This window comes from Sceloporus occidentalis, unplaced genomic scaffold (assembly GCF_023333645.1).
Source record: "Sceloporus occidentalis isolate IW3139 unplaced genomic scaffold, rSceOcc1.0.p SCAF_155, whole genome shotgun sequence".
NCBI lineage: Eukaryota > Metazoa > Chordata > Lepidosauria > Squamata > Phrynosomatidae > Sceloporus > Sceloporus occidentalis.
In genome coordinates this window covers 2,021,278-2,039,218 of record NW_028317135.1, presented here as the reverse complement: position 1 = coordinate 2,039,218, position 17,941 = coordinate 2,021,278, and the positions used below count along the sequence as shown (strand labels likewise).

At 49.2% G+C, this 17,941-nt stretch overlaps 2 protein-coding genes across 2 annotated transcripts; both read right to left on the bottom strand.

The window, feature by feature from the left end:
- Positions 1-472: 472 nt before the first annotated feature.
- Positions 473-9,364, bottom strand: LOC149280522 (DDB1- and CUL4-associated factor 8). The gene is made up of 12 exons (XM_089500537.1): positions 9,316-9,364; positions 8,055-8,731; positions 7,837-7,977; positions 7,506-7,600; positions 7,306-7,416; positions 6,834-6,906; positions 6,242-6,299; positions 5,549-5,656; positions 3,749-3,879; positions 2,695-2,814; positions 2,041-2,157; positions 473-592 (listed from the first exon to the last, which is right to left on the bottom strand). The coding sequence occupies exons 1-12, from the start codon at positions 9,362-9,364 to the stop codon at positions 473-475; spliced, it is 1,800 nt and encodes a 599-aa protein (XP_089356663.1).
- A 4,756-nt stretch (positions 9,365-14,120) lies between these two features.
- Positions 14,121-17,567, bottom strand: LOC149280521 (peroxisomal biogenesis factor 19-like). Its single transcript, XM_089500434.1, has 8 exons — positions 17,519-17,567; positions 16,739-16,839; positions 16,439-16,604; positions 15,937-16,022; positions 15,671-15,829; positions 15,268-15,435; positions 15,140-15,184; positions 14,121-14,204 (listed from the first exon to the last, which is right to left on the bottom strand). The coding sequence occupies exons 1-8, from the start codon at positions 17,565-17,567 to the stop codon at positions 14,121-14,123; spliced, it is 858 nt and encodes a 285-aa protein (XP_089356560.1).
- Between the last annotated feature and the right edge of the window lie 374 nt (positions 17,568-17,941).

Genomic DNA, 17,941 nt, shown 5'->3' with positions numbered 1-17,941 from the left:
AGAAGACCACTGGCAGCCACTAGCAGCCGACAGATATAAGGAACACACCGGTAAAGTAACGCAGGGACCGTCGGGAAAGACGCTGGTTTTAGATGGCTGCTCTTATCTAGAAAAGTGAAAGAAACAAAAAAAAAAAAAGCCTTTTTTTTCTCCAAAGCGTCCATCGCCAATGTGTTCTCGATTGTCCAGCGTTCCACCCACAGGCCACGTAGAGAAAATCCAAAAGAGCCCTCTTATATTTTCCCCCACGCTAAAGCCGGTCAATCCAAAGTGCAATTTATGCCGAGCACCGGGTGCCCCCTTTCCAAGAACAAACAAATGAAGCGGCCAGAAGAGGAAATGCGTGGTTTTTTTTTTGTGGTTTTGTACTTTTTCCGTTTATCTATTGTCCTATAACCTTAATAAAAAGCTGAAAATGTCTGTTAGTAATGAACTCCTCTTCATTCCCGAAAGAGGGAACGGAGGGGAACACTCATGACGGGATGCACTGGACACGATCGGGACCTTCCTCCTCGTCCTCTGAGCTGTCGGAGGAGCTGGGAGAGTCATCGGAATCGGCGTCACCGCCACCCAAGCCTGGATCTCTTCTCCTCTGCGGGGACGAAGCATTACCCGTTATGGTGACAGGTTGGAACAAAGCAAACCCAAACGCCTTTGGAACAAAGCAGCTTTTATGGTGCCGACACAAAGTAACCCTTTCTGGACCGCAAGGGAAAAAAAAAAAAAATATCAACACAACTTAAAGGGACCGCACGCCCTGCTTCTGAACCCCGGCCGGACAACTCTCCAGCCAAATGCGTGACATGATCACATCGGCTCAAGCACTCAAATATTTTCTACGAATAATTAAAAACCACAAATTATCAGAGTTCAACCCTGCAGGTGAATTAATAAGACAAAATAATATATATCTTAAGCGATTACCTATGAAACATCTACAAAAACTTAGATGAAACCTTCAAACCCTTACGACTGGACGGCTGCACCCTCAACGAAGCATTAAAGTAATCCCTACAATCTGCATTTGACGCTCCCGTCCCAGACCTGCCGTGGAGGTGAAACACGCCGTGCGCTAAACATACGTTCTAAACGAACAATAAGAGGTTTGCTTGGCAGAACACAACGTGAATAAGAGGAGTCACAAGCGGAGGGAGATTAGCCAGTGTTGTACCTGCTGCATAGGATCTTGGCTTCGGGAGCCAGGCACGGTGATTGCCAGCAATTTGGTGCTTACAAGATCTGGAAGGAGTTAGCGGATCAAGAGCCAAACTACTCCTAAAAACCGCCTGAGCAGCATATTGCGCCCAATGACATTTCATACAGAACAGTTTTTTCTTTAAAGCCACACTAACTGCATACAAAAGGTATTTGTGAAACAGGGGGCACGGCTATCGCTGCTAAAACAGCTGCTTAGGGTCCTTAACTGTCCCCTTAGCTGGAACGAAAAGGAAGAATAAAGATTCCTACCCGAGGAAGAGACCTCTGTGTCCTGAAAACATGCGTTAAATACAATCCTCCACTTTTGGGATTCCCAGATGACATTAGGATTTTACATTGTATGTCGGATACGGATCTTTCGGGCTTTAGACGGACTTATTTTAAATGACTCTGTTTAGTTAGATACCACGGTACTCCCCGATTAAAAGATACGCAAGCTTTTATACATAAATACACAATGGGTGGGTGTATGGAGATCGGGGAAAAGTGCGAGATACTACAGTCGCCGGGCCAAGGGGGGGACGTTTAATTTCAGGACAATCAACATGTCGGTCCATTCCCAACAGTCAGGCTGAGGATCATAGGACACGTAGTCCGATTACTGCACGGAAATCAGAAAGATACCGCTGAAACAGTCCTGTGTGACCTGGAAGCTTAAACGGGACCAAGTGTGTCTGGGAAATACCAAGTATATGTACGGCTCAAAGCACTGAGTACACGTAAAGCGCACAACGGGCAGCCTGATCTGCAAATAAGACAACGTACTTTTACCCGAAACACCGATGGAAGCTGCCCCCCCGTACAGGTGGGAAAGGTACGTACCCTGCGGCGCCCCCTCTGTCTGAGATGGTGCATCAGGAACCAGAGCATGTGATTGTCGAACAGATCCGTGTGATGCAGGCTGTCTTCATCCCTCTCTCGCTTGTTCTTCTTAATCACCTGACGTAAAGCAGAAGAAACATTTCATGAAACTTTCAGACGCTGCGCAGACTTAGCGCATATAAGTCAAGCACAGGCTGCCGGGTTTTAGATGATTCTGTAGGCTGACATCTTTAACACAATGATATGGATTATTAAACATAGATTTCTGCCGTCACGTGCACCCGGACCCCCCCATAGCCAACGCAGTGAAAGTATCAAGACTGTTGGCACGTATACACGCCCAGGGATAATGGATTCCAAGGTAGGCGGACACATGCATGATAGCAGTCTAAGACAGTATTTTATCAGTGGGATAGCAGTCAGCAGCTCGTAATGAAAGCTGGGGTTCAGGGCAAGAGGCAGGCATGGAAAGCATCGCTGGTGTTTTGCTCGCTGCGCGGCACGAGACTCGCTCTCTCACGATAACACCATATGGGGGAGAATGAGCTCACCGCCGCGCTGACTAATCTCGGGCCCACACACCGAGCCGACGCTTTTCACAAAGATTTTTATTTTTAACCCCAAAAGCTCAGGGGTACGGGCACCTCCACTCACATCTTTCAGCTCGTCCAGGGCAGTGGGCTCTTTGGCCGTGGGGAGCCAAATTTTCACATCGTAATCAAGGCCGCTGGTGGCAAGGACCGGCAGGTGAGGATGCGGCTCCAGGCAGTTTACCTGGCGGGAAAAAAACCAACATAAATGGTTGTATTAACAGATTGCAGGAGAAGGACGAGTGAAGCATTAGTCCACGGCATAAAACCTAAATAACGGGTTACAGAGGAACGAGAAGCCGTTAAAGTACAGGTCAGCGTGTTCGTGGCTTTACATTTCGGTTCAATCACTTATTATATATGTCATCATCTGTTCCCCTTCGATTGTAAGCACCGTGTGTTATAAAGGTGACCACGCCGGTCTATCTCCCACAGAAATATAATATATGCCCTCCGTCCACAACACCAGCAAACGGGGGGTTTAAGAATATCAGGAGATGGAGATCAAGTATTAATAAGATAAAAAAGGTTAAAAGAACCCAAATATAGATAAACGAAAGCAATTAAACCGTAAGCACGCGAGAACAAGCAGAAGAAATCGCATTCCCCACCCAGAGCGGAGCCGCAGGCCACGGCAAGACATCAGAAAGGAAAAGCGGCGTTCCTTTTAATTCAGACGTATAGCCATGTTTGAAAGCGGCTAACAACGTGACAACAATGCCCCCGGGGCCTAATGAAACAAGACTGAGCCGCTTAAATATAATATCCATTGTGAAAATTCACTTTTGCCCTGAATTATGGCAGCCGGAGGACAATGGCGAGTGGCGGGGAGCAGACGACGGACGGACGCTACCGATTCGGCTCAGACCAGAGCGCTTGCCCCGACGGCAAACAAAATCCTCCAATTAAAATCTCTTCATGTCGAATACCTCTGGGAGCCGTAAGAAGCAAATTAAAAATTGATAAAATTCTGTCAAAGATCCCAATTTAAGAACAAGGGGAGGACCAAATCCTGCCTTGCTGCACTCATTTATTACTTGAAGTTTTAACGATCCTCGCCAGACGAAGGCAGGGGGAAATGTCTCCTAAACGGCGCCTGCGGAATTCAGGATACTTACCACGCCGCCCTTGTCACCATCCATGAATTGTACAATCTGACAAGATGACTTCTCCCACAGGAATATGTGACCGCAATCGCTGCCGCTGACCACAAATTCACTGTTTGGGCCGTAGAAGTTCACCCCCTTCACTGCAAGACAAAACGTTATGTGATAAAGGGGCTGTATGCGCCGCCGTAAACATACCACTAAATAATACATACGCAAATCCCCGCGGGCTCCAGGGCTTTCAGCCCCCCCACCCCCACCAGCCACATAAATAAAGCTCCTGAACTCGAGGCGCAGAAGGAGGCAGGACTCTAAAATCCGAGGGCCGATCTCAGAGCACCGGGTAATAAATCACCTATTTTATTACTTTATCTGCTTTTGATTTGAAGCATATTTTATTGGGAAGAATACATAGAGAGGTCACGCTATGTATACACTAAGAACGTTTGTCACACATACATATTACATATATATTTCAATTAAGCCAGGAGCGTGATACTGTCAAGGCAGCACGACAGCATCGGCGGTACACACGGATATACCGGACCGGTAAGTAAAAGGGAAAACATCACGCCCGGTACCAGACAGGTCTCTGTTCTTTATTTCTATGTCACCAAAAAAAAAAAAAAAAGCAAAAACGAACAAGACGTCTGTTTTTCTTTAGAGAATTAAAAAGGCCCAGAAGAGAACGGGTCCGATTACCATAAAACCGACAAACACCGAGTGCCGAGTTAGTACGAGACATCAAAACAATTTCCGGGGAGAGGGGATTTAAATGGAAGGTTTAGTTTGTTAAGAGGATAAACATTTTTTTAATTAATTTACTTATTTTTAAAACACCAGCGATGGGTTAAGAGTTCCAGACAGTACAAAATAACCGCAGAAATTCTATATTATGTGTTATCTGCAGCAAGGGAGCAGCCGCGAGCCGATTGTTACACACAGAGCTAAAACGCCCCCCGCAGGACGAGCCGCTGCCTGCCTCGGCTCAGGAAAATTCACAGACAAATTAAATCCTCACAGCCGGACTAAAAACCCCTTCTGTCCTGGAGTCAAAAGGGTTAAAACTGGTTGGGAGCAGAGACAGGAGGCTAAATTAGCAGTCTGTCTTTCAGGGTTTAAGATTAAGATAGGAAAGGTTAGCTATCTACTCTTAACACAGACATCCCTGCGTGACCAGGTATGCAAATGATTCTCTCATTGAGCAGCTCATTTGCATATAAGGCAACATTAATGTCACACAAGAAAAAAGTGACATCATACTCTGCCGCTATTACAAGACGCAACTCAAAGCTTATGAGAAGCAGGGGCCGGAGCATTACACCGCCTTCCGGCAACCATCCGTAAGACCTCAGCCTCGGAAACATATCCCCCTCCGATACTGCGTCTATTAACCCTAAGGGGGGTGATAATCACGGCGCTAGAGGTAGTACGCGAATCCTTCTCATCCCGGCCGTCTGCTCGGGGATCCGGGAGGCAGATAAAGATCTTCACTTTCCGTGCAGATTTCAGAACACAAGACAAATGGATTTTAATATCCGAGCCCCGGAGGGCCGAAAGGAAACAAAAATAAAATACTCCGCTCTCCCCAAATCACTTAAAGGGAACGGAGGGTTTTAAAAGATTTGGGGAGCACAGAGGTTAAATACGTTCCCAGGGGAAGACGCTCCCTAGATTTTGTTTTTTATGGGGGGGGGGGTGTCACCAAGTCCAAACAGTTTTATTACTACATATTAGATTGTTTCAGAATGAACCCGTTAGAGGCATTTCATTTCACATTGGACGTCACGCTGGAGGCTTACAGGACCCTACCTGTGGCATTGTTTCGATGTCCCTTGTAGCGTTTGACGTACTCTGCGCCATCGCTGTGGGATGAGTTGAACAGGTAAATGTCTTCGTCGTTATAGCTGGCAAGGAGCTCTGCAATGAAACGGGAGGCTTGGATTAATAGGAACCCTTTCATCTCCAATCGATAATTCTACTCACTGAACGACTACTCGGGCCGTCTGCGCATGCGTAACAACATCCTCTATGAAACAGAGGACACAGAACCACCCGGCTGAAGGTCTGATCACGCCGAGAACCGACAGAATGCTTAGGATATTGTCAGAATATGTCAAGGTTAGCAGCCCCAGTCAGATATATAGAATAAAGGCAGGACAGAGTCATCCCAAAGACCACAACTGGCTACTAAAAATCAGCCGAGACGGACAGAACTCTCCCAAACACCGCACTTCAGGTGGCAACGCAGCTCTGGATCCTGGCTGGCATGGAAACGGTTAATACGGCACTTCAAAAAGCAAAATGCGTTGTGAAGAGTCACATGGAGCCCTGAGCGTTTCTATGGAAACTGCAGGATGTGGGCCTTATATGAAGATTAACCCTTTCAGCACTGGACAGAGTACACAAGGAATACTGTCCGACCTGCACATGCCCGGTTATAAGTAGCCCCGCGAGGGCGTTCGAGAGCCGCAAAGCTAGCCGCTGGCAGTCGGAGGTACATACCCGTTCCATCGTGGCTGTACACCAGACAGGTAATGTTTGCTTTTGCCTCGCTTGTGACCTGGAATACAAACACACGATGAAGACACCAGACCGACGATACCGCGTTAATCCCGTGACAGCGAGAAGCATTCCCTGTTAACACGCAGACTGCTGCGTACCGGGGCCGTTTCACCGACAAAACATCAACCGATCCATTTTACTATTTCCGCCGAAGGCTAAATGAGCGTAAAGCAAACTTTTAAGGAGCTTTCTCAACTTCTATGGCAACCTATCAGTGTCTGCTTCTGGGTCACATGACAGAACTAGCAATGATGTTCCTCAATTACAAGATAAGTGGAACAGCACCTTCAATATAATCATTTTCTGCCTAGGGGATGAACCCGCTGTCATTTACCCTAAAGGGTTAAAGGGATTGTATGTTACTTTTAGTAAAATTGCCGTGGAAGTTATAATACTCGGGGTATTTGGACACGGCGTTCGGGGGCCACGTAGGTCTCTTCTTCTGGCATATTACCCCCCCCATAAAAGCCATACATTATACAGAGCCACACGTTGTCTACAGCACGAGACGTCCTCTTCTAGCGACACTTACTAGGTGGTGAGGGCAGAACTTCTTGAGGACGCCATTGTTTTCATTCTCGTTTATTTTGCGCTGGTCGTATATCCTTAAAAGAAAGAGAGAGGATTCAGGAGCCGTATGTCTGTCCCATGCATGTTTAAATTGCCTCACTGTATTACCCTCCACCACTTCTGCTGGGAGGCTGTTCCATTCATCTACCACCCTCTCAGTAAAGCAGTACTTCCTTCTGTCCTTTGTTAAATCCCATCTCCCCGCTCCCCCCGATCGCATTAAACGAGGAGGCACTACTTCCCAGCTCTGCGAAGCAGCAATTAATCTCATACTTCAACAAAGCCCTTTTCCATAAAACAAGGACCTCATCATGTCTCCGACGCGCGGCTCGTTAATTAGATTTGCGGGTAACGCTACAGTCTGGGTTCCCGCTTGTTAGCGGACTGAGAAGTGTGAAATGAAGTGCCGGGAGGGCCGCGCAGACAATGCCCACCTGACAAACTGATCCCTGCCGCCCACAGCAAACTGGAACGTGTTGGCCGGATTCACGTAGATGGTGTAGAGTCCCACCTTCTTCTCCTTCTCCTTGGTTACCACCAGCCGGCTTCAGAAGCGAGAGAACAGAGCAAAACGATTAAAACGCAGAAAATTAGACCACGGAGGAGATCGGCCAAAAAGCTCAGGGGTACTCACGATGCCGGCCGGTCCTGCCGGAGGTCAATGGTGAACACCACGGCGTCCTCGCCAGCGGATAAGAACGTGCACGGGGAGTCGGGTTCCAGAGCAAGCTGGAGGAACAGAGGGAAGGAAGACGCTTAACATGACATATAATACATAATGAAAAGCAAGAAGTATCTACGGCTCCTATAGTGTCCACCATTAACCAACAAACACAATATTATACAACTTCAACAGGGCCACAACGTCGAGAGAACCAGAGACCACCGGAAACGCTCGCCGCCAACTTCTACTTAAATCAAGCGGGATTTATCCAAGCACGGTTCGTGTTTATGATGGTGCCCACCTTGTGTGAGGCGCCTTTGTGCTGCGCTACTCTCTTGGTGTTTTTGCAGCACTGGATGGCAGACAGTTCGGCGATCCGCACCTGCCCGTCCCGGGCACACATGGCTATCGTCGAGTCTCCGCTGTTGGGCAGAAATTTCGCCTGAGAAAAACAAGGGAAATGAACTGAAAGTACTAGCTGGAGGTAAAAGGAGCCTTTAAGGGGCCCGGCGGATTTACCTGGAAGACGTTGCTCTTATGTCCGCTCTCAAACTCCAGCACGGGGTTCTTCTTCACCCAATCCCACACCACAACTTTGAGGTCATCGCTGCCGCTCGCCAACCAGGTCCCTCGCTGGTTGAAGTGCAGGGTGTTCACGCAGCCGCTGTGTCCGTCCAGGCCATGAAGCAAGTGGAATCTCTGGACGAACCCTCGGGCCCCGCAGGCATCGTAGATGAAGCGGGCGCTGCTGCCCAGCTCCCGCTGTCTGAGGGCACGGATTGCTCTCCAGCGAGGGAGGGGTAGAGGAGTCTTCTCAGAGGACACCCAATCCTCCAGGGCCCTCTCGTCATCTGACGAGTCCTGGTCGTGGTTGGCGCGTTTTCGTTGAGCTCGCTTTAGGAGACGATCTCCTTCCTCCTCTTCATCGTCGTCCTCGTCCTCATCCTCCGAGTGAGAGTGGTCGTTACCTCGGTTCTCATCATTGATGGAGTAATGGCCGGTGTCGTCCATGCTGTCCGAGTCCTTATCTTCTCCAGAGCTTTCAGACCCGGTGTCCCTGCTTTCTGCGCGTGTCGCTGCCGCATCATCGCCGGTGAGGCTCAGGCTCACATCCGAGGCCTCCACCTCGATGCCGGAGGAGTTTTCTCTGCCTTCTTCCGTCCTGGATTTGTCTTCAGGGCTGCTAGAAAAGCCCCCTGTAGAGAGCAAAACAAATTAAAAGGGTCTTCAGTGGGAACCATACCATGAATCACCATAAGTGTCGCAAGCTACGCCTGCCTATGGGTACCAGCTATGGGCCATTAATAAAGATCAGATTGAGTTCCATGTAAATGTGTCTCAGGTTCTAGAATTAAGGTAATTATGCATTAATTTATGGCGATGATGTCATTGCGTTTCCTAACTTTCCCTTTGTGGCTTTCACAGAGCTTTTACCCAGAGGTCAATTAGTTGGGAGACAGCCAGCGATTACGAGACGCTCTAAATGTGAAGAAGTTGCCGTGGAACGCGCTGGAGCTTTGCTGCCGAGAGACGCTCTAGAAATAAGAGGCGAGCGTCTCGGTAAAAGGATGCTTTTAGAAGAGACAGAAAGCAGACGCCGGTCCCGCGGGGAGAAGGCGTGCGAGCACGCGACGATTATAATACGGAACAAACACAAAGAACTCTGCGCCACCATAAGCAACCCTCTCGCAGCACAAACAAAACCAGTATTTTTCATAATTATTTTATAATACGGTCTTAAAACTGATCTGATCGCAATCGTGGCCAGCAGAGCGCTTACCGTTTGGAAGATCAGTTTTCCCGTCAGCCATTCCCCCGCCGAACGACATCGCGACTCCCCGACTTTCTCACCTAAACAGGAAAAAAATAACACATCGTTACTCTGCAGAGGGGGCGGAAGAAGCACAAGAGGCTGGGCTCAGGGCAACGAAGTGTTAAAAGAGCCCCAAACAACAGAGGCCAGGTACAATAATATATATATATATATATATATATATACACACGTATATTTTGTACAGCGCCAACATATTCCGTAGCGCTGTGGCAAACGTTACCTGTCTAAGTGCTTTTCTGCAGGGCTCTGGGGTTGGAAGCGGCGTCCTATACCATAGCGGTGTACAAACTAAACACTAAGCCGAGATCTGATGATTTTAAAGATTAACTGCCTTCCACGGAACGATTAGTTACATAACACACGTTTCAGAAGGTTTTTCTGTTTTAGCTCCTACGGCAATAGCCTATCAGTGCCTGCGTGTGTGTCACATGACAACGGAAGGGGGAACGCCCACCAAATGTCATAACATTTTGCAATATGTAGGCAATATATAATTTTCTGTACGCCACGGGGGTGCCCGCGTACCCATGATCCTTTGCTCCCCGAGTAGCTACGTCTCGTGGCCCGTGCTCACTAAGCATGAGTGTTCTAAGCGGACATCTGGGTAAAAGTTCCAAACTCGGCATTAGGTGGAACGACGAGCTACCCAGAGGTCCGTGTAACTCACCGGCGGAGGAGAGCACACTAGCGGCAGGTCCCTCTCGACAGAGGAATCAAGAGACCTGCGAAGAGGAGGAAAAAGTCAAACCGATGGAAACTCCACGAGGAACAAGCTGCCAGAAAATATACAACAGGCAGCATGTTATACACTGGGCCCCCGCGGCCCCCAAACACTTATATACATATAGATACACATGAGCAGAACCCCCCCCCCCCCCGATGGGTCTCTGTGATGTCATTAAGGCACTTTTAAAGTTACGGCTCATCGGGCAGCAAACGGGAGAACTGCAATGCAAAACAGACAAATGTTCTAAGCAGTGCAGGTTATATCGTGGGAAGACGTGGCAGATGGGGGGGGGCGCTGGTGCTAGAACACAGAGGGGAATAGCTGCATGGGCTCCAAAAAAAACCAAAACACACGGGGTTCTGGAGTAAGCTCTGGGCCACAATATTGACCACTGTGCTGCAAGATGAGGGGGTTCTAAAGCAATAACTGGGACACAAGGCTGAGTTCTAGAGCCAACAGTATCAAAAAGAGATGGGTTCTGGAACAAACCAACGTAACAAGAAAGGGGTTCTAGAGCAACCAGAGCACAGAACATGAAACAGAAAGCCAGAGAGAAACTGCTGTAGGGCAGTCATAAGGTTCTAGACACAGCAAAACAATCAAAGTGTTCTAGAGCAAAAGAGTAACAACGAAGATGTACAGTGCCTCCGGTAGGAAGTGTTCTATGGAGGGGATTCTAGACCAAGCACATTGTCACAAGCTGGGGTTCTAGAGCAGTTCTGGGACAAAACTGATGACAGGAGGCAGGGAGAAAATGTAAAGGGATTCCAGGCCTCGTTCTCAGGAAGGATCTAGAGTAATAATGACGTTTATTTAACCTACAACACCTTACACAGGGTGCAGGGCAGGGGGCAGTAGAACCAATACACACAACACATACTTATATACACAATATACAGACACACAAAGCAAACACTACCGTGTGCAGCAGCTCAGAATTTGAGGTAATAACCTATATAAACACACACATACACACATATATATATATACATACACACACATACATACATACACACACACATACATACATACACACACACATACATACATACACACACACACACATACATACATACACACACAGGCGCCGGGGATACTGAGCTCCATACACGGGACGGGGGCCAGGTCAGCGCATTCACCCGGGCAGGCGGCCTGTGTGCGGGCTGCTAACTGGGGACAGGCCTGGGATGCGGCCTGCGCTGGGCCCGGGCGGTCCCTGAGGGGATGGAGCGAGTGCTGCGCCTGGGCTCGGTGAGGCTCCCCGCTGGCTGTCACTGCAGGCCCCGGCCAGGGGATCTCAGCTCTGCCGATACGACAGCTGCTGCGGCGGCCATCTCCTGCCAGGCTCCGCCCCGTTCGCTTTACGGCAACACAGCACGACACTCACCGCTTTACTGCTGCGCGGCCACATCAAGCACTGGCAGCCTTATCTCTGCGTGCGTGTTACCCACCCGGCATATACCTGCCACGTACCCCTAGTTACTTTGTCCAGTCCCTCTCATTTCTAGGAGTTCTATGGCCCTAAAAGCCCCGATAATGTGTATAGAAACAGCAGAAAACAGCTTTATAAATTAAATCTGTGAATAACCCCATTATTATTATTCTAAATACCCCGCAATGGGGCATAACGTAACCGGGGTTACTGATGGGGTATCCAGGCTGCACCCCGTCCAAACGGCACCCTCGTCCTGTAAGGGCCCCTTGGGCTGCGGTGGCTCTAAGCGGTTGAATGTGGCCATGCCCCGGGACATGGATACCCTAAAACCACAGTGGGGCTTATTCAGAGGAATATTCACGGTCGTTCCGCGTCGTCTCGCGTTTCTGCGGGATTTCCAGCCGAGGTTTGGCCTTAAAAGAGCTGGAATCGCAGGCAGGCGGTATCTCACGCCCCGCTCTCTCACGCGCTTTCACACTCACACACACCGTCTCTCTCATGCTTTCTCGCACACCTTCTCTCTTGTGCGCACGCCGTCTCTCTCACACTCACGCCGTCTCTCTCACTCGCCCTCATTCACTCTTGCGGTCTCGCTCTCTCTTACACACTCTCGTGGTCTCTCTCTCTCATGCGCGTCTCTCATTAATACCTCCAGCGGCCAGGAACATGATTGAAATGACAAAACCCCAATAACTCCCAACCAATCGTGTCCCTCCCCCGCTGCTCCGCGGATCACTTCTCCCATCAGAATGGCTACAATCCGCTCCTCGCGTGAAACAGAGAACTCTTCTAGACCTAGCGTGACCAGCGCGTGCGCGACCCTCCGCTGGAACAGCCTCTGACAATCTCCATTTGAAACCACTCTGAGCTCCCTCTGGATTCTGCCTGAAGGCCGTTCCACGTAGCCACCACCCCTTTTCCCAATTCAGTTTGAAGACACCGCGCACTGGCTCATAGTGGAAATTAGAATTTAATCGGTTAGAGTCTATGTTTGCACAACAAAATAACGACAGCAGCTTTACGTTCCGGAGCGGTGATTTCTAGACAAGATCGGATCAATATTTTTTTTTTCTTTTAAATATTTAATTTGCCAAAACTCATTAAAAAAGTGGGTTCTGGAGGCGGCTGAGCGGAGAATATTCACCAGATTCCACTAAAGGGTTAACGGGGGTAGAAATTATCACAGATCCTTCATCAGCAGGCGATACAACGTCAGCCTCCGACATTCACAATTACATCGGGCCCGGGCCAAATCCAAACGTTCACATTAAGTTCTGGCGAAGAGGGTTCTAGATCGTGATTCTGCAGGACACCTTGGGGGGGAAAAACACATAATGGGTTCCTTCGTTACCTAGGTTACGTACAGAATGTGGCACAAGGTCTTCCTCACACGACGTCATGCTAGTTTATGTCAGGGTTCATGTTTTAGGATCTTGCTGTGGGTTTCGGGGACGGCGTTCTGTCCGCAGCGTACGTTCTCATCGGGAGAGGTTCCAGACATCCCAATCATTTGATTTCCTTAACGTTCTAGATCTTGAACCATCATAGTCCTGATTAAAACTGCTGTGACTTGGAAGCCCCTGGGGTCTCCCTTACAGACATGGCAGGGGCGTTTCTACATCACATAGTTTTAGTCCTGTACTCCTCCTTGTGGCCCCCATGACAGCAACGTATATCCTTCCAGAACCTTCCTGAAGTCCTGCACCAGTTCAAGATGAAGAAACACTTTTAGAGCAGCACGGAGGACCACAGAGTTGAAACCGTTAGCGTGGTTAAAGGGACGGTACCGCAGAACACCATGTACTTTACGATGCGGGAGCGTCACTCACTTTCAGGGAACCCCGGAGGCTGTAAATCGTGCCGGGTTCTTGCTCTCAGTCGGTGTTTTATGACGGCGAGGAAACAGTTAACGTCAAAAAAAAAGAAAATAGCGCTTAAGATGATCCCGGCTCTTCGGGGTCCTAATGCCATCTAGGATCGGTTTCTACCAAGAGACAAGTAAGATGTCTACTTTCTACAAATGGGGTTATTCTGCCCCGTTCAGAGGCGTTCTAATGTTTCTGAAATCTAACTGGAATTAGAACTAAAAAAAAAAAAAAAAAAAAAAAAGAAAGGGGGCAGAGGCGCTCGTATTCCACGGCCAAAGATCTTCTACCTGGTCCTACACCGAATAATAACAACGTGGGAGGAAAAACAAAATCCCACCGCTGCCACCATCTCCACAATGCCTAATAACGGTGCGCAAAGCCCCCCCCCGACCCCGTGTTAGTTATGATAGAACATCCGTGAGGACACAGGCGTAGAAGACGGCAAGACCAGCGATCATGCATCCTCAGACGACTCGGGCGATGAAAAGTAAGGCCGCCTGGTTATCACACGAAGGAAACAATTATATTCTATGACGAGTACTTGGCGCGGAGCGTGTCGGCCCTGTGCGGAGCGTGTGGATATCATGCACCTGTAAGGAACACGCGGGAGACGCGTTCATCCAGATACTCCTCCTCCAGAGCCTACAGCATCAGGCGACGAGACGGAGAGATCGCCCCGTCTTCATTCTGATTGGCTGGCGGCAAAAAAAAACAAACCAGGTCACATGACCAAGCACTGCTCTCCACTGGCATTCCCAGCATTGGCAAGGTTCATTCCATCGAGGTCAAAATTGAGGCCGGGTGGCTAAGGAAGAAAAGAGAGACAGAGCATCAGACAGCATGGCTAAGTGTTATGGGAGTTGCACTGACAGCTGCCCAACCTTTCCATAGGATCTGGCAAACAGTAAAGCTGCTGTCCCACCTACGCTACAGAAGCACTATTCATGGTACTGCTGAACGTCCATATCCTTCCCAAATAAAATTCTTTACATCATATCAAATTGATTGTCATGTGACTTAAACGGAGGCATTGATAGGCTGTTCCCACAGAAATCGAAACAAAATCATACCAAGGTTCCAAGACGTTTGAGCTAGTTTAATGATAAAAGATCACTTTATTTCACGTTTGCTTTGCTTGCTTCCAGACTAAACAAATCGATGCACGCAAAATTCTCCAAATACTGGGCATTCCGGGTCACGCAGGGGGAAAATCTTTATTAACTAATTAAAATAAAGTATAATGCCAAAATAGTTAAATATATATATATTATACACACACATTCTTAACTCTTAGTTCACTTCTTAAAACTGGAAGTCAGGTAAGTCCCAGGAGGGAAGGGGTTAATAATATTTTCACCTATCCCAATATCAGGTGTCTCCCAGACCTCCCCCCCCCCTGGACAAAGTTGGCCCCCACGTTCCTGGCAGCGCTGTCTATAAAAAGCTCATACGATCCGGCCAAGTTAAAGCGTCTCGACGACCCAAACCGGCCACGCGGACGTCTCAGTAACAGTCGCCAGCCACACACTTCAAATAGAAGATATAGTAATGGAGGGGGAGGGGGCACCAGGATAATGCCCGCCACCGCAGGGTGGGCTACACCGGGCTCCAGTATTAATAGTTTTTGAAGCATAAATCCTTTGTTCGCAAGCCGCTTGCTCCTCTGAGTGACACCTAAATCGGGCCGAGCGGACGGGACGAAACAGCCTCATCTGCCGACGCGTTCTACATGACACTTACCGAATCCCCGGCCAACTCTTTGGGTGGGTGTCCCAATTCCTGAAGCTAAAAGAAAATAAAAACATCGGTTGTTGGGAATGAAACGATCGTACGCAGCGCCAGGTAACCAAACATCGCAGGTCGCTTACCTGCTGCATGAGGTCCATGACGGCCTCGAAGCGCGCCGCCTCGCCCTCTCCCGGCTCCTCCGTCTCAAAGTGCTGGCAGATCCGGCCCATGAGGTTGTGCTGCTCTTGGTATCGGCGGAGCTCGTCGGGCTGCAGGGATTCTCGGTGCGCCCGCAGCCATTCCGGGTACTGCGCGGGGTGAGAAGGAGCGGACATGCGTTCAGACAACGTACTATCGGCAGCCTAATTCCCCATTCCGGGCGGGGGCATCCTCGATATACTTCTGCCGGGTTCAGGCAGCCGACAGCCCAGTAGTGAGCTTCTCAGAGCTGGAATCGCTGCCAAAAGCGGTGGCAACTGCTAACAAGAGGGAAATTAAAGGGCAACACAAAGGGTGGAGATGCCCCCCAACCCCGGCTCGCACCTTCTCTGTGATCTCTTTGAGGGACGGGTAGAGCATTTCTTTAGAGAGAAGGCTCTGCATGAGGTTCTGCATGAGCGGAAGGATGCTCCCCTCCGAGTCCGACTCAATTCCGAGCCCCTCGATCGCCTTGGCAAGTTCTTCCTCCGACAGACCAGAGCTCTGCGGAACAGAATCACGAGGGGTCGGTCACACGGGTGCACGCTTATTCTAGGAACATGAAACATCGCAGGGGCGGAAAAAGCCAATATGTGAAGGAGGGCCCTCACCTGTAAATCGTTCGCGTTATTTGCCAGCCCTGTGAGGGTTTGTTTCAAACAAGATGTAAATTCTTGTTGGGAGGTTTCATCGCTTCCTGGAAGATAAGGGCTTCGTCAGAGTAAAGTTACATGGAGTATCCTATGATTTCCTATAAATCCCGCTTACATATTTTATTTACCCGGATTCATTTAGAAAGCCGTTTCTATACACATTATCGGGGCTTTTAGGGGTGTAGAACCCTGCAATCCCCTCATCCCCAGCAAACATTCCGACCTCCTGGAAAAGAGGGGCATCAGCTGTTTGGGGCACAGAGAGGGACTGAACAGACCAAACAGGGACACCTGGCAAGTATACCCCTTTAATTTATATAAAACCGCTTTATACAAACATATCGGGGGGATTATATAGAGTAAGGTACAGAATACATAAGCACTCAAATACCAGTATCAAATATGGAGGTTAAACCGACTCAGCGCACGGCAGAAGACAGGACAAGGGTTAATGACGTACCGACTTTTCCGGCTGCCTCGGATAACTTCTGGAACTGTTCTACAAGATGGGGTTCCTCGTCGGCCAGTTCCTTCATTGCCTTCTCAAACTCCTCGGACGCCTGAGCGGCCAGCTGGCTGTTGAACAACTCCTGGAAGAACTTCTCCTGGGACATGAAGAGCGGATCCTAGCATGGGGCAGAAGGACAGACGCATGGGGCAGAAGGACAGACGCATGGGGCAGAAGGACAGACGCATGGGGCAGAAGGACTCAGTCACAGACTCCACCAGCAGCAATGAGAACAGGAGAGAAGTGGCTCACCTTGGCAGCATCTCCAGGAGGTCCATCCGGGGCAGCGGGCTTCGGGGCAGAGTCTGCAGGCGGAGGGGGTTGGCTGATTTTCTCAAAATCATCGAGGGCGCCTGTTTTAAGAAAAGGGAAAAAAAAAAAAAAAGGAGTAATTTAATGAGCCGACTAGGCGAGTAAACGTTTCATATTCAAATTTGACATCAGAACAGCAGAAAAAAGGCGACGGCCAACCAATCGGGAAGAACTACATTGTTATTACGCAGAAAGGGGGGGACAAGGAAGGTGGAGGCAGAAAGGCACAAGTCTGTCAGCGCGGTATCAATAAAACAGCTTCATTTTATGACACTTTAATCCTACGTCTGACATTCAACGACCAGGAGAGGCCCAGCAGACTGAGTAAACCATAACCTGGGGTAATAACGGGGCAATGAGAGTATAGGAGGTGGACAGATGCCTCTTGACCGTTCTTTCTACGTATCCAAAGCATTATGGGGGTGAGAACCCGGAGACGATCCCTGCAGACTCCCCCGAGGCGGTCTGTTACCTCCTTCAGAGATCCGCCGTGAATAAAGAGAACAATTCATATTCTGTCTACATGGAACAGCACCTTAAATATACTCAGTTTCCAAAACACCAGGGGGCAGATCTCACTGTCGGGGTCAGATAACCCCATAATACCCCACAGAGCAGAATTCATTCATGTGACTGCAGCCACCCACCTCCCACTTCTGCCCCAGCACCCCCACTTCAGACAGATCCCACCCCAATTGCCCCTCACTAGCCTCTCCTTACTATCTAGCAGATCATCCAGCTCCTTGTCCTCTCCTCCAGCCCCGGCCATGTTTTCTCCTTCCTGTCGGCAGGTGATTGACATCAGCGTGACATCACTCGCTATCAGCCAATAAGAACGCGCAGCTAGCTAAGGGCACATGAAGGCGCTCCGGGCGACGCCATCTTTAAAGGGCAATAGGAGGACACCAGGAGGAGCCTGCGAGACAGAGAGGTACAGAAACACGACACGAGTGGGAGTGGGGGTGGGGGGGCACTGCTGGTACATCAAGACCCCACTCGTGTTGAAATCACACACTGATCACCCTGCCATCGCCTTACACCGCTACATGTACCGGGTAACCGAATCACCATTAACCGTATGGCTGCTGGAGTGGCCCTTTAAACCCTTTGGTATATTGAAGGTGTGTTTTATTATGGAGCATC